A 17665-nucleotide genomic window follows, 5' to 3' on the forward strand; every position below is an offset into this window, starting at 1 on the left:
AATCCTAATAAAAATTGCGCCTCATTATGTATGGGCGGTTGGTGGCACCACAAATGTGATCCGATGTAAGTTTACTTTAAAAAAATGTGAATGATTAGATTTCTTAATTTCTCGTTTCTTATTCCTTTGTTGCAGTTATACCCTTGCACTATAGATAATTTGCCCAGTTTTTGAGGCAAAAAAGTCGATTCTGCAACTTTAAATAATAATAATTTTTAGTTGGCATTGAAAAAAGAACATGTCAAAATTTATTAATATGAATTATATTTTTCAAAATAGCGTCATTATCGCGATTTAAATTGCAGAACTAACAAGTAAAAAAGTATCAGTCGGCTTTGCCGGCAGAGATATACCCTCAGCCTGTATATATTGAAACAATTTTTTCCCAAAAACGTATGTATTTAGGGGTTTTTAAAAATTTTGGGCATTTGAACCGACAAAAATGTTCATTGGGATTAGAGATCAAAAGTTTTGCGGAGGAGATTCTAAAAGGAATGGATCTATATTGACCATCATGGAAGTGGATGTCCAGCCACTACATATGGTGCCATAGGGGGTTTTTACACCCTTCGGGATGTTTGCTCAAGAAGTATGGACTTGCCCCTGAAAAAATGTTTACCAACGTAATTGAGGCAGCGAATGCAAGTTGCTTCAACAAAAATCAATGTGATTCGATAGCAGGTCTTAAAGTGAACTTATCCAAAATTTTGTGTGGGAGGTACCGGATGGAGTGAACAAATATAGTCCATATTTGAACTTGATCTATATCTAGTAGATATATTAGGATGTGTAAAGTATGGACCAATTCGATCACTCCCTTCAAGAGTTACCGTATGAACAAATTTTCCGAACATTTTTGAACTTTTCTGGGGGAGGTACCTGAAGAAGTGGACCGATGTGGCTTATCTTCAAACTTAAACTATGTTTGGACAAAATATTACTAAGGCAAAATTTTGGACCGAATCGGCAGATCCGTTCTAGAGTTACACTATGCAACACTGAAAATGCAAACAACTTCTAGTGTGCATTTTTTGAAAGTACATATTTAGACTACAAAAACCCTAGTAGGATTTTGTCCTGTCAGATCCAGATCGGATTTTATGGCCTCATCTAAACCGGGCTAAATCTACACTTTTTTGCATTTATCAGGCCTTTATCTCAGAAACGAATAGGAATTTGGCCTTGCTGTCTTCAGCAATATTGTAGCCCTAGAACTTATCTTTTGAAAAACCCCTTAAGAAAAACTCCATCTAGGGCATCACAATCTATAAAATATAGAAAATTTTACATAATTGCTGAAATTCTGGTCAGTATCGGCTAAACTATCGGGAGTTGAACCAAGTAACCTTTTGCAAAAATCTTCCAAATAAAGTTCTTAACAATTCTTTAGAACATTCTGAAACTCTAAAATGCTTGCTTCATGTTGTTTCAGCGGTATTTTGCATCATATCTTTTACAACACGTATTTCAAACTCAGTTCACACCAACAGTTTATTCTCGCATTTCGGATTTCACCACATTATTGCCATTTTTATTAAATCGTCGTTGAAAGATGTGCTGAAAACAACGGCATAGAGGCATTTTACAACAATGACATGTTCTGAAGAGTTGTGTATTACATTCCAGGGAATATTTTTCCAATAAAAAATATTCAGAAAAAATTTACGGTTTTAGAGTTACGGTGCGAAATGTATAAAAATTGTGGAATTTTTGCATATATTTTGAAATTTGGGGCAATAAGTGTAGTTTTTCGAGTTCATTATTTCTCCAAATATTTTATTCTTGTCATTATCTACAAATTTGCTTCAGAGGTCAGATGAACATTCGCATTGGTTTCAGAGATATAGCCCAGAATTTCTTTAAAAACTCAATATTTAACAATGTTTAGATGGGGCCATAAAATCCGAGCTGGATCTGACACAACAAAACCCAACTAGGGTTTCTTATCGTTTGGGTCTATACTTTCAAAAAATCCTCAGTTCAAATTGTTTGCACAAGATCACCTTAAGAATGTTGCACAGTGTTATATTGCGCTCCAACCACCTCACACGGTGTCATAGGGGTTTTTTGCAACTTTCCGGCCATTTTCTCAGGAAGTATGGACTTGCCCCTAATGAAACTTGCACCGTCGTATGGAGGGCAGTAAATACAAGTTGCTAAAACAAAAATCAGAGTGATTCGAGTGATGGCCCTAAACTGAACTTTTCCGAAATTTTGTGTGGGAGGTACCCGAAGGAGTGGACCTATTGGAACCATATTGGAACCTCATATTACTCTGGTAGAAAGTTTACACTATACAAAGTATGGACCAAATCGGTCACTCCCTTCAAGAGTTATCGTACGCACAAACTTTCCGAACATTTTCGAACTTTTGTGGGGGAGGTACCGGAAGGAGTGGACCGATGTAGCTCATCTTCGAACTTAAACTAAGTTTGGGCAAAATATTACGAAAGCTAAAATTTGAACCGAATCGGTTCATCCGTTCGAGAGTTATCGTGCGCTCCAGCCAGCAGGACAGACAGACAGACAGACGGACGGACATGGCTAGATCGACTCCAAATTGTCTGAAACACATTTTGTCCAAACATACTTGGGGTCTAAAACCATTATTTCGATGAGGCACATTTTCATCGTATCAAAGTGTATATACCCTCCTTAGCCTAAAGGCTGAGGGTATAAAAATATATAATGTAAGGCATATTTCAATGTATTTAAAACCGCGGAAAATAAACCAAATATAAATATATGTAAAATGGAGTAGATTGGCAATTGCACATTTTGTGGGTAGCGACCAAAAAACACAAAAGTCAGAAATAATATTTTATTTTTCCTAAACTCACTTCATATCGACTTATACTAAATTGGCCGTGTTTGGCCGTGATTTTGCCACCTAGAACACATTACTAAAAGTCCTCTGCATTGGTATTACTAGGTTTCAAAACCCGATTTTGCCCGTGTTTTGATATTTATGAGATTTTATTAGGTTACTTCTTAATAAAAAGTCTTAAAATTGTGGAAGTTTGGTTTAAGGAAATAAATACTTACTTACTTAGCTGACCCATTACAGACCATTTGTTCTATAGGCCGAACTAAGAAAAGATCTCCAGTTCTCTCGCTTTCTGGAATACCTTGCCTTTTCATCTAATTATCCACTTGTTTGCGCCATCTATTCTTTGGCCTGCCAATTCTGCGTGCACCGCCATGTGGCATGTATTCATACGCCTTTTTAGCGGGTTCATCATCGCTCATTCTTATGATATGGCCTAGCCAAGGCAATCGCTGCATCTCGATACGTTTAACAATATTGATGTCGTTGTATAGCAGATACAGCTCGTGGTTCATGCGACGTCGATATTCACCGTCAACGCAGATTGGTCCGTAGATCTTTCGAAGAATTTTTCTTTCAAACACACCAAGCACTGCCATGTCTGCTTGCCCAAGGACCCAGGCTTCGGAGCCATACATCAGCACGGGTAGTATCAGTGTTTTGTTGAGCGTTATTTTTGTTTGAAGAGATGTGGCTTTGTTTTTAAACTGCTTACTTAAACCAAAGTAGCATCTGTTGGCCAATACAATTCTTCTTTTTATTTCACAACTGATGTCGTTTGTTGTGTTTACGGAGGTGCCGAGGTAGATGAAGTCTTTTACTACCTCAATATTATAGGAACCAACTTCCACAGTCGGTCCGAGCTCAATGGACGCATTGCGCGTCGACACCATCAACTTTGTCTTTTCACCGTTTACCGCCAGACCCACTTTAGCAGATTCTCCTTCGACCTTCATAAAGGTATCAGTTACTTCTTTTACTGATCGGCCTATGATGTCTATATCATCAGCATAAGCAAGTAACATGTGACTATTGGTGTAGATTATGCCACTTCTTTTGACGTTTTCCTCTCGTATAACCTTTTCCAGCAGGATGTTAAAGAGATCACACGAAAGGCTGTCTCCTTGTCTGAAACCTCTTTTGGTACCAAACTCTTCGGAGAGATTCTTTCCTATTTTAACTGAGGACCTCGTGTCAGTTAAAGTCATTTTACAAAGCCGGATGAGCTTTGCGGGGATACCAAATTCAGACATGGCTTGGAATACCTTTGAACGCAGCGGGCTGTCGAAGGCTGCTTTATAATCGACAAAAAGGTGGTAGGTGTCAATCTGCATCTCTTGGGTCTTCTCCAGGATTTGCCGCAGGGTAAATATCTGGTCAATGGTGGACTTGCCAGGTCTAAAGCCGCATTGGTATGGTGCAATTATTTCGTTGACCATTGGCTTTAGTCGTTCGCACAATATCCCTGACACGATCTTGTAGGCAATAGGGAGTAGACTTATGCCCCTATAGTTAGAGCATACAGTCTTATCTCCCTTCTTGTGGACGGGGCACAGGATACTCAGGTTCCAATCGTCGGGTACTCGTTCTTCCTGCCAGATGGTGCTAATTAGCTGATGAATACACCTTATCAGCGTGTCGCCTCCGGTTTTGAACAGCTCGACTGGTAAGCCATCGGCTTACTGCCTTATTATTCTTCAGCCGATTTATTGCTGTCTTTACCTCATTTTGGCCGGGCGGTATACATTCAATACCATCTTCTGGGATTGGGACTGTGGTATCTTCGTCGTCTTCGCTGCTATTGGATACCAACAGTTTTGAAAAATGTTCTTTCCATATCCTGAGTACACTACCTGTATCAGTTACCAAATTACCTTGCTGGTCTCTACAGGAGGATGTGCCTGTACCAAAGCCATCAGTTTGATGCTTGACTCTTTGGTAGAATTTTCGGACTTCATTCTGGCTCCTGTACATCTCGAGTTTTTCACACTCCCGCTTTTCCATCTCTCTCTTTTCCTGTGGAAAAGACGTTTCTCCTCTCTCGTTTTCTCCCTGTATCTCTCTCGTGCGCTACGCGTTGCTACGGATTGTAAAATAGCCCTATATGCCGCATTTTTCTCTTCGGTGGCAGCACGACACTCCTGATCATACCATGGATTCCTTGGTGGAGGCCTCTGGTATCCAAGTATGGATTTTGCGGCTGTTTGCATGGAGTGGGCAATGCTTTGCCATTGCGCTGATATGTTATCGGGATGAGGAGTGCTTTGATTAAGCAATTGGGGCAGTTGAGTGGAATATGCTGTGACTATCTGTTGTGATTGCAGCTTACCGATGTCTAACTTTCATGTTGTGTCTGTCCGTGCTTTATTTGCAACGATTAGACGGGTACGTACCTTTGCTGCAACGAGGTAATGGTCCGAATCTATGTTTGCTCCTCGGAACGATCGTACATCCAACACGCTCAATGAATGTCTTCCATCTATCACAACGTGATCAATTTGATTTATTGTTCTTTGGTCTGGAGACAGCCAAGTGCCCTTATGAATATCGAGATGCTTAAATCTGGTACTGCTAACTACCATGTTTTTTTTGCCGCTGCGAAGTCTTTCAGCATCATTCCATTGTCTGATGTTTCACTATGTAGACTGAATTTCCCAACTGTTTGTCCAATGATATTCTCCTTTCCAATTTTGGCATTAAAATCGCCTAGAACAATTTTAATGTCATGGGCAGGACAACGGTCATATTGTTACGAATGTAACTGATAGGTTTAAGTTAGCTTAGTTTAATTTCCGTTAATTTAAAAATTTGAATTGTAACGTAAAGTTTTTATTACGCAGTTACTTTATTTAAGCAACAACAACTACCATGTAGAACTTTCTTCATTATTCTAGATGTTACTTTACCTTTCATTAGTTTGCTTTTATTTTGTTTTGCCATAGTCATGTAATTATTGTTTAGTTTGTCACTTCTTTATTTCTTGCATCTGTTTGTTGTTGTAGTTACGTCATTACTGTGCTTGTCGTCCAATTGTATTCCCCCCATGTATGTATGTGAGTATGGTTTTTCGCTTAGTGCGAATGTGCGTCTGTGTGTTCGCTGCACAGATTCGAGGTGTTGCCATATGTGTTCTAGAGGACTCTAGAACAGGGAGATTTTGGGGTATAAATAGCAGTGGGAAAGGCAAAATTGAGTTGAGTTGTGTTTTAAGCGTTGAACTGAACAGATCGGTTAAAGAATAGCTGCGTGCTAACTAGAGACTTGCTGTGTGCTTAGTAATTAAAGTCGGTTCTGAATAAGTGTAATAAAGTAAATAAAGCATTGTAGAAACGTAATCTAAAACGAACCCTGTTTTATTTGGTACAAATCGTACTGGGGAATAAAACAACGTCTACACGGAGATTAGTTAAACCTAATTCCGTAACAATATGTTTTTTCTAAGCTCTCGTAGAATATATCTTTGGTCTGTTCGTCCTTGTCATCGGTTGGGGCATGAGCGCAAATAAAGCTGACGTTGAAGAATTTAGCTTTTATTCGAATTGCAGCAAGTCTTTCATTCACTGGAGTGAAGCTGGATACCAGATGTTTTAGTCTCCGACTAACTACAAATCCGCAACCAAATTCATGTTTTACGTCATGTCAGCTATAATACAGTGCGTCACCTTTAGGTGTTGTTGTGACGCCTTTCCCAATCCATCGTATTTCCTGTATGGCAGTAATATCGGCCTTGTACTTTTCAAGTACATCTGCCAATGCGAAGACTGCACCTTCTCTATAGAGAGTGCGAACATTCCAGGTGCGGATTCGCAGATAATGGTCCTTAAAACGTTTGCGGGGTTCGTCAACTTTAGAGGGGGTTGTTTTTCTTTTCTTTCGTTTTTTCATAGTATGCTGTTTTTTCTAGGGGAGGGTTACTAGCCCGACGCCCAAATCCAAGTTTTTAACGTTCTTATGGGAGAACGCCCGGCACATGTTAGCTCACTACCTTTAACGGGTGTTAAAGGCAGTTCCCCAGGAAGGAAATAAATAATAAATGTAAAAAAATATTTTTGTTTACAATTTCATTGCAAGTAAAATAAGTAAAATGCATTTAATCCGCATCTATTATATTTTATTTGGTCCTAAAATAATCCTACAATTCTTAGTAATTTCCATGTTTATCCTATAAATCTTAAGAGGCACAATTATTGTGGATGGTTCTAATAATATTCGAAAATCTAATTTTATAAAGCAAAGTTTATACTTCATATGTAGGTTTGTTTGTTTTGGGAACGGCTGGATGAACTCTGTAACCACCGGTCTTAAGCCCACTTAATTATTCGCGATAACAACAATACAATAATTGCATTCATTCATTGTTGATAAACCACATATGTACATATGCCACACCAAATAATTTCATAACTTTATTATTTAAAGGGAATTTCTACGAATATTTTTTATAATTTTATATCAACATTTATCAGCACAATAATGTGGAGAGAATTTCTGCTTATATATTTGCGAAACAAAAATGTTATTATTTTTCTCAAAACACAGTGGGCGTGGTGTCCCTTTGTGTATGAACTGTTTAAAGATTCGTTGATTTTCCGGGGGCAAAATAGTCACCAGTATATAAATAGGGAATTTGTGGACAATAAACGTGGATTTTGTAAAGAATTTTACTACTAACCATTGTCGCCAACGAATGTGGATTTTTTAAAAATTTGTATGACCACCCATTGTAACCAATAAACGTGGATTTTTTTAAAAATTTGTATGACCACCCATTGTCGCCAATAAACGTGGATTTTTTAAAGATTTTTATGACCGCCCATTTTCGCCACTAAACGTGATTTTTTTAAAGATATTTATGACCACCCATAGTGGCAAATAAACGTGGATTCTTTAAAGATTTGTATGACCACCCATTGTCGCCAATAAACGTGTATTTTTTAAAAAAAATTTACTACCACCCTTTGTCGACAATAAACGTGGATTTTTTAAAAAAAATTTACTACCACCCTTTGTCGACAATAAACGTGGGTCTGTTAAAGATTTTTATGACCACCCATTGTTGCCAATTAACGTGGATTTTTTAAAGATTTTTATTACCACCCATTGTCGAAAATAAACGTGGATTTTTTAAAGATTTTTAAGATCACCCATTGTCGCCAATAAACGTGGATTTTTTTAAAGATTTTTATGACCACCCATTGTCGCCAATAAACGTGGATTTTTTAAAGATTTTTATGACAGCCCATTGTTGCCACTAAACGTGATTTTTTTAAAGAGTTTTATGACCACCCATTGTGGGCAATAAACGTGGATTTTTTAAAGATTTTTGTCACCACCCATTGTGGGCAATAAACGTGGATTTTTTAAAGAGTTTTATCACCACCCATTGTTGCCAATAAACGTGGATTTTGTAAAGATTTTTATCCCCACCCATTGTCGCCAATAAACGTGGATTTTTTAGAGATTTGTATGACCACCCAGTGTCGCCAAAAAACATGGATTTTTTAAAGAATTATACTACTACCCATTGTCGCCAATAAACGTGGATTTTTTAAAGATTTTTATCACCACCCATTGTCGCCAATAAACGTGGATTTTTTAAAGATTTTTATCACCACCCATTGTCGCCAATAAACGTGGATTTTTAAAGATTTTTATCACCACCCATTGTCGCCAATAAACGTGGATTTTTTTAAAGATTTTTATCACCACCCATTGTCGGCAATAAACGTGGATTTTTTAAAGATTTTTATCACCACCCATTGTCGCCAATAAACGTAGATTTTTTAAAGATTTTTATCACCACCCATGGTCGCCAATAAACGTGGATTTTTTAAAGATTTGTATGACCACCCATTGTCGCCAATAAACGTGTATTTTTTAAAAAAATTTACTACCACCTTTGTCGACAATAAACGTGGATTTTTTTTAAAAATTTGTATAACCACACATTGTCGCCAATAAACGTGGATTTTTTAAAGATTTTTAAAGATTTTTTAAAGATTTTTATGACTACCCATGACAGACAATAAACGTGGATTTTTTAAAGATTTTTAAAGATTTTTTAAAGATTTTTATGACTACCCATGACAGACAATAAACGTGGATTTTTTAAAGATTTTTATGACTACCCATGACAGACAATAAACGTGGATTTTTTAAAGATTTTTATGACTACCCATGACAGACAATAAACGTGGATTTTTTAAAGATTTTTATGACTACCCATGACAGACAATAAACGTGGATTTTTTAAAGATTTTTATGAGCACCCATTGTCGCCAATAAACGTTGATTTTTTAAAGATTTTTATCACCACCCATTGTCGCCAATAAACGTGGATTTCTTAAAGATTTTTATAACCACCCATTGTCGCCAATAAACGTGGATTTTTTAAAGATTTTTATCACCACCCATTGTCGCCAATAAACGTGGATGTTTTAAAGATTTTTATCACCACCCATTGTCGCCAATAAACGTGGATTTTTTTAAAGATTTTTATCACCACCCATTGTCGCCAATAAACGTGGATTTTTTAAAGATTTTTATCACCACCCATTGTCGCCAATAAACTTGGATTTTTTAAAGATTTTTATCACCACCCATTGTCGCCAATAAACTTGGATTTTTTAAAGATTTTTATCACCACCCATTGTCGCCAATAAACTTGGATTTTTTAAAGATTTTTATCACCACCCATTGTCGCGAATAAACTTGGATTTTTTAAAGATTTTTATCACCACCCATTGTCGCCAATAAACTTGGATTTTTTTTAAAGATTTTTATCACCACCCATTGTCGAATAAACTTGGATTTTTTAAAGATTTTTGTCACCACCCATTGCCGCCAATAAACGTGGATTTTTTAAAGATTTTTATCACCACCCATTGTCGCCAATAAACGTGGTATTTTTAAAGATTTTTATCACCACCCATTGTCGCCAATAAACTTGGATTTTTTAAAGATTTTTATCACCACCCATTGTCGCGAATAAACTTGGATTTTTTAAAGATTTTTATCACCACCCATTGTCGCCAATAAACTTGGATTTTTTTAAAGATTTTTATCACCACCCATTGTCGAATAAACTTGGATTTTTTAAAGATTTTTATCACCACCCATTGTCGCCAATAAACGTGGATTTTTTTAAAGATTTTTATCACCACCCATTGTCGCCAGTAAACGTGGATTTTTTTAAAGATTTTTATCACCACCCATTGTCGCCAATAAACGTGGATTTTTAAAGATTTTTATCACCACCCATTGTCGCCAATAAACGTGGATTTTTTAAGATTTTTATAACCACCCATTGTCGCCAATAAACGTGGATTCTTTTAAAGATTTTTATCACCACCCACTGTCGCCAATAAACGTGAATTTTTAAAGATTTTTATCACCACCCATTGTCGCCAATAAACGTGGATTTTTTAAAGATTTTTATGACCACCCATTGTCCCCAATAAACGTGGATTTTTTAAAGATTTTTATCACCACCCATTGTCCCCAATAAACGTGGATTTTTTAAAGATTTTTATCACCACCCATTGTCGCCAATAAACGTGGATTTTTTAAAGATTTTTATCACCACCCTTTGTCGCCAATAAACGTGGATTTTTTAAAGATTTTTATCACCACCCATTGTCGCCAATAAACGTGGATTTTTTAAAGATTTTTATCACCACCCATTGTCGCCAATAAACGTGGATTTTTTAAAGATTTTTATCACCACCCATTGTCGCCAATAAACGTGGATTTTTTAAAGATTTTTATCACCACCCATTGTCGCCAATAAACGTGGATTTTTTAAAGATTTTTATCACCACCCATTGTCGCCAATAAACGTGGATTTTTTAAAGATTTTTATCACCACCCATTGTCGCCAATAAACTTGGATTTTTTAAAGATTTTTATCACCACCCATTGTCGCCAATAAACTTGGATTTTTTAAAGATTTTTATCACCACCCATTGTCGCCAATAAACGTGGATTTTTTAAAGATTTTTATCACCACCCATTGTCGCCAATAAACGTGGATTTTTTAAAGATTTTTATCACCACCCATTGTCGCCAATAAACGTGGATTTTTAAAGATTTTTATCACCACCCATTGTCGCCAATAAACTTGGATTTTTTAAAGATTTTTATCACCACCCATTGTCGCCAATAAACGTGGATTTTTTAAAGATTTTTATCACCACCCATTGTCGCCAATAAACGTGGATTTTTTAAAGATTTTTATCACCACCCATTGTCGCCAATAAACGTGGATTTTTTAAAGATTTTTATCACCACCCATTGTCGCCAATAAACGTGGATTTTTTAAAGATTTTTATCACCACCCATTGTCGCCAATAAACGTGGATTTTTTAAAGATTTTTATCACTACCCATTGTCGCCAATAAACGTGGATTTTTTAAAGATTTTTATCACCACCCATTGTCGCCAATAAACGTGGATTTTTTAAAGATTTTTATCACCACCCATTGTCGGCAATAAACGTGGATTTTTTAAAGATTTTTATCACCACCCATTGTCGCCAATAAACTTGGATTTTTTAAAGATTTTTATCACCACCCATTGTCGCCAATAAACGTGGATTCTTTAAAGATTTTTATCACCACCCATTGTCGCCAATAAACGTGGATTTTTAAAGATTTTTATCACCACCCATTGTCGCCAATAAACGTGGATTTTTTAAAGATTTTTATCACCACCCATTGTCGCCAATAAACGTGGATTTTTTAAAGATTTTTATCACCACTCATTGTCGCCTATAAACGTGGATTTTTTAAAGATTTTTATCACCACTCATGGTCGCCTATAAACGTGGATTTTTTAAAGATTTTTATCACCACTCATTGTCGCCTATAAACGTGGATTTTTTAAAGATTTTTATCACCACCCATTGTCGCCAATAAACGTGGATTTTTTAAAGATTTTTATCACCACCCATTGTCGCCAATAAACGTGGATTTTTTAAAGATTTTTATCACCACCCATTGTCGCCATTAAACGTGGATTTTTTAAAGATTTTTATCACCACCCATTGTCGCCAATAAACGTGGATTTTTTTAAAGATTTTTATCACCACCCATTGTCGCCAGTAAACGTGGATTTTTTTAAAGATTTTTATCACCACCCATTGTCGCCAATAAACGTGGATTTTTAAAGATTTTTATCACCACCCATTGTCGCCAATAAACGTGGATTTTTTAAGATTTTTATCACCACCCATTGTCGCCAATAAACGTGGATTCTTTTAAAGATTTTTATCACCACCCACTGTCGCCAATAAACGTGAATTTTTAAAGATTTTTATCACCACCCATTGTCCCCAATAAACGTGGATTTTTTAAAGATTTTTATCACCACCCATTGTCGCCAATAAACGTGGATTTTTTAAAGATTTTTATCACCACCCATTGTCGCCAATAAACATGGATTTTTTAAAGATTTTTATCACCACCCATTGTCGCCAATAAACTTGGATTTTTTAAAGATTTTTATCACCACCCATTGTCGCCAATAAACGTGGATTTTTTAATGATCTTTATCACCACCCATTGTCGCCAATAAACGTGGATTTTTTAAAGATTTTTATGACCACCCATTGTCCCCAATAAACGTGGATTTTTTAAAGATTTTTATCACCACCCATTGTCCCCAATAAACGTGGATTTTTTAAAGATTTTTATCACCACCCATTGTCGCCAATAAACGTGGATTTTTTAAAGATTTTTATCACCACCCATTGTCGAATAAACTTGGATTTTTTAAAGATTTTTATCACCACCCATTGTCGCCAATAAACGTGGATTTTTTTAAAGATTTTTATCACCACCCATTGTCGAATAAACTTGGATTTTTTAAAGATTTTTATCACCACCCATTGTCGCCAATAAACGTGGATTTTTTTAAAGATTTTTATCACCACCCATTGTCGCCAGTAAACGTGGATTTTTTTAAAGATTTTTATCACCACCCATTGTCGCCAATAAACTTGGATTTTTTAAAGATTTTTATCACCACCCATTGTCGCGAATAAACTTGGATTTTTTAAAGATTTTTATCACCACCCATTGTCGCCAATAAACTTGGATTTTTTTAAAGATTTTTATCACCACCCATTGTCGCCAGTAAACGTGATTTTTTTAAAGATTTTTATCACCACCCATTGTCGCCAATAAACGTGGATTTTTAAAGATTTTTATCACCACCCATTGTCGCCAATAAACGTGGATTTTTTAAGATTTTTATCACCACCCATTGTCGCCAATAAACGTGGATTCTTTTAAAGATTTTTATCACCACCCACTGTCGCCAATAAACGTGAATTTTTAAAGATTTTTATCACCACCCATTGTCGCCAATAAACTTGGATTTTTTAAAGATTTTTATCACCACCCATTGTCGCGAATAAACTTGGATTTTTTAAAGATTTTTATCACCACCCATTGTCGCCAATAAACTTGGATTTTTTTAAAGATTTTTATCACCACCCATTGTCCCCAATAAACGTGGATTTTTTAAAGATTTTTATCACCACCCATTGTCGCGAATAAACTTGGATTTTTTAAAGATTTTTATCACCACCCATTGTCGCCAATAAACTTGGATTTTTTTAAAGATTTTTATCACCACCCATTGTCGCCAATAAACTTGGATTTTTTTAAAGATTTTTATCACCACCCATTGTCGCCAATAAACGTGGTATTTTTAAAGATTTTTATCACCACCCATTGTCGCCAATAAACTTGGATTTTTTAAAGATTTTTATCACCACCCATTGTCGCGAATAAACTTGGATTTTTTAAAGATTTTTATCACCACCCATTGTCGCCAATAAACTTGGATTTTTTTAAAGATTTTTATCACCACCCATTGTCGCCAATAAACTTGGATTTTTTAAAGATTTTTATCACCACCCATTGTCGCCAATAAACGTGGATTTTTTAGAGATTTTTATCACCACCCATTGTCGCCACTAAACGTGGATTTTTTTTTAAAATTTTTATCAACACCCATTATCGCCAATAAACGTGGATTTTTTAAAGATTTTTATCACCACCCACTGTCCCCAATAAACGTGGATTTTTTAAAGATTTTTATCACCACCCACTGTCCCCAATAAACGTGGATTTTTTAAAGATTTTTATCACCACCCATTGTCGCCAATAAACGTGGATTTTTTAAAGATTTTTATCACCACCTTTTGTCGCCAATAAACGTGGATTTTTTAAAGATTTTTATCACCACCCATTGTCGCCAATAAACGTGGATTTTTTAAAGATTTTTATCACCACCCCATTGTCGCCAATAAACGTGGATTTTTTAAAGATTTTTATCACCACCCATTGTCGCCAATAAACGTGGATTTTTTAAAGATTTTTATCACCACCCATTGTCGCCAATAAACGTGGATTTTTTAAAGATTTTTATCACCACCCATTGTCGCCAATAAACGTGGATTTTTTAAAGATTTTTATCACCACCCATTGTCGCCAATAAACGTGGATTTTTTAAAGATTTTTATCACCACCCATTGTCGCCAATAAACGTGGATTTTTTAAAGATTTTTATCACCACCCATTGTCCCCAATAAACGTGATTTTTTAAAGATTTTTATCACCACCCATTGTCGCCAATAAACGTGGATTTTTTAAAGATTTTTATCACCACCCTTTGTCGCCAATAAACGTGGATTTTTTAAAGATTTTTATCACCACCCATTGTCGCCAATAAACGTGGATTTTTTAAAGATTTTTATCACCACCCATTGTCGCCAATAAACGTGGATTTTTTAAAGATTTTTATCACCACCCATTGTCGCCAATAAACGTGGATTTTTTAAAGATTTTTATCACCACCCATTGTCGCCAATAAACGTGGATTTTTTAAAGATTTTTATCACCACCCATTGTCGCCAATAAACGTGGATTTTTTAAAGATTTTTATCACCACCCATTGTCGCCAATAAACGTGGATTTTTTAAAGATTTTTATCACCACCCATTGTCGCCAATAAACTTGGATTTTTTAAAGATTTTATCACCACCCATTGTCGCCAATAAACTTGGATTTTTTAAAGATTTTTATCACCACCCATTGTCGCCAATAAACGTGGATTTTTTAAAGATTTTTATCACCACCCATTGTCGCCATTAAACGTGGATTTTTAGAGATTTTTATCACCACCCATTGTCGCCACTAAACGTGGATTTTTTTTTAAAATTTTTATCAACACCCATTATCGCCAATAAACGTGGATTTTTTAAAGATTTTTATGACACCCATTGTCCCCAATAAACGTGGATTTTTTTAAAGATTTTTATGACCACCCATCTTCGCCAATAAACGTGGCATTTTTTTTAAAGATTTTTATGACCACCCATTGTCGCCAATAAACGTGGATTTTTTTTAAAGATTTTTATCACCACCCATTGTCGCCAATAAACGTGGATTTTTTAAAGATTTTTATCAGAACCCATTGTCGCCAATAAACGTGGATTTTTTAAAGATTTGTAACACCACCCATTGTCGCCAATAAACGTGGATTTTTTAAAGATTTTTATCACCACCCATTGTCCCCAATAAACGTGGATTTTTTAAAGATTTTATGACCTCTTCTATATTTGGAAGGTTATTCTATCTTAGTGAATTATTCTGGCTATAGAAAATCGTTTTGTCATATACAATTTAACCCACTGTGTTGCAAAACTGCAATTTCCTCTTTGGTTTTGATATCCCGCCATAAGAATGGCTTCTTAATCAGAAAAAAATATTTTCTCAAAATTCATTATGTATTGAAATTTCAAAGTGAAATGTTGTGCGTTGCTGTTCTGCTGGGACTGTGTTCGCTTGTTGCCACAAGCATTCCGATACCGATTTCAGTAAGTATGGACATTTAAAGATAATATTAGTTATTTCTATGTTCATGTTGTTATAGTTGGAAACTAATGATGGAGAAGATTCAAAATGTAAACTGGAAAATGTAAATTTACGTACTGAGCTTTTGGAACGTAAACTGGAATTGATGAATTTAACATTATTACAAAATATTGAGAAATTGGAACATGTTGAAAATGAATTGGAAGAAGTTTTGAGGGAAATGCCATCAACGGAAACAAATGAAACACCGGTACATAAATTCAACTCGAATGAAACTAATTTTATGCTCAATGGTAATGAACACAACCAATTGGTGGTACAAAATCAAAAATCTGTCAACACATCGCAGGGCGCAGAGAAAATTTATTTTACCGATTTGAAAGATGAGGGTGAGTTTTCTAAGTCAAGAACATATTTCTTTATCTTATTCCTCTCAATCTCTTTCAGACGAACCGAAAGTATGTAAATTAAACAATGACACGCAGCTATTGTGGTAAATATTTAAAACTTCTTATTGAAGTAAGGGCTTTCCCTTGATGTATTCAATTTTTTTAGTACCAAAATAGCCCTTGCCGAATCTTGTGCCGATTCCAACGCCCTAAATTGCCAAGATAAATTGTGCCGTATCAAAAACCACATATATGGTCCGAAATCATTTTGGGTGCCTTGTGATGGCGATTGGACGGTTATACAAAGACGCATCAATGGTACGCTGGACTTTCAACGTAACTGGTTAAGCTATAAAAATGGTTTTGGTGATTTGAACAACGAATTTTTGGCTGGGCTTGGATAAGATCCACTCTCTAATGACACTCCACAAAACCGCTGAACTTAAAATTGAAATGCAAGATTTTGATAATGTCTGGAGATATGCCCATTATGAAGATGTTTCTGTGGGCAATGAAACTGAAAAATATATTCTTAGAATAAACGGCAATGTTCAATCAACAGCTGGAGATTCATTAGGCATACTCAACGGTGAAAAATTTTCAACTTATGATCAAGATAATGATAAAAATAGTGACAAAAATTGTGCTTCCACACTAATAGGAGCGTGGTGGCATTACCTCTGTAATATGGGGTAATTTGATGGGTTATAGCAAGCAGCTTAAGATCTGTTTAATTGTTTTATCTATTCTTCTTTCCAACAGGAACAGCATAAGCAACTTGAATGGTTTCTATTACCAATTGGGTACAATACCAAAAGATAAACCCGGTAGCGGCATAATGTAATTGCCGAATCTTGTGCCGATTCCAACGCCCTAAATTGCCAAGATAAATTGTGCCGTATCAAAAACCACATATATGGTCCGAAATCATTTTGGGTGCCTTGTGATGGCGATTGGACGGTTATACAAAGACGCATCAATGGTACGCTGGACTTTCAACGTAACTGGTTAAGCTATAAAAATGGTTTTGGTGATTTGAACAACGAATTTTTGGCTGGGCTTGGATAAGATCCACTCTCTAATGACACTCCACAAAACCGCTGAACTTAAAATTGAAATGCAAGATTTTGATAATGTCTGGAGATATGCCCATTATGAAGATGTTTCTGTGGGCAATGAAACTGAAAAATATATTCTTAGAATAAACGGCAATGTTCAATCAACAGCTGGAGATTCATTAGGCATACTCAACGGTGAAAAATTTTCAACTTATGATCAAGATAATGATAAAAATAGTGACAAAAATTGTGCTTCCACACTAATAGGAGCGTGGTGGCATTACCTCTGTAATATGGGGTAATTTGATGGGTTATAGCAAGCAGCTTAAGATCTGTTTAATTGTTTTATCTATTCTTCTTTCCAACAGGAACAGCATAAGCAACTTGAATGGTTTCTATTACCAATTGGTACAATACCAAAAGATAAACCCGGTAGCGGCATAATGTGGAAAACTTTTCGTGGAGAATTTTATTCATTGAAATTTGTTGAAATGAAAATAAGACCGA

The 17665-nt window shown here is 35.7% G+C and overlaps 1 protein-coding gene and 1 pseudogene across 2 annotated transcripts; both read left to right on the forward strand.

Moving 5' to 3' along the window:
* Positions 1-15640: 15640 nt before the first annotated feature.
* On the forward strand, positions 15641-17279 carry LOC141405526 (uncharacterized). Of its 2 annotated transcripts, XR_012413217.1 has the most exons (5): positions 15641-15713; positions 15770-16100; positions 16159-16204; positions 16267-16792; positions 16863-17279. XR_012413217.1 is itself a non-coding variant. In XM_073989929.1 (4 exons), exons 1-4 carry the CDS (start codon positions 15645-15647, stop codon positions 16502-16504), a joined length of 684 nt encoding a protein of 227 aa, XP_073846030.1. In that variant the 5' UTR covers positions 15641-15644; the 3' UTR covers positions 16505-17279. The 2 variants fall into 2 exon arrangements, 1 of the variants encoding a protein (XP_073846030.1); XM_073989929.1 differs by having other exon boundaries at positions 16267-17279.
* LOC141386841 (ryncolin-4-like) overlaps positions 16518-17665 on the forward strand; it is a 1184-nt pseudogene continuing 36 nt past the window's right edge.

The sequence above is a fragment of the Musca autumnalis genome, unplaced genomic scaffold, assembly GCF_047663935.1.
Source record: "Musca autumnalis isolate F117 unplaced genomic scaffold, ASM4766393v1 scaffold_5, whole genome shotgun sequence".
Lineage (NCBI taxonomy): Eukaryota > Metazoa > Arthropoda > Insecta > Diptera > Muscidae > Musca > Musca autumnalis.

Bases quoted from the DNA above. Each gene is read 5' to 3' on its own strand.
- LOC141405526 (XM_073989929.1), top strand. From the start codon at position 15,645: ATGTTGTGCGTTGCTGTTCTGCTGGGACTGTGTTCGCTTGTTGCCACA. The intron at 15,714-15,769 runs GTAAGTATGGAC...ATGTTGTTATAG, and splicing joins GCATTCCGATACCGATTTCA to TTGGAAACTAATGATGGAGA. The intron at 16,205-16,266 runs GTAAATATTTAA...CAATTTTTTTAG, and splicing joins AATGACACGCAGCTATTGTG to TACCAAAATAGCCCTTGCCG.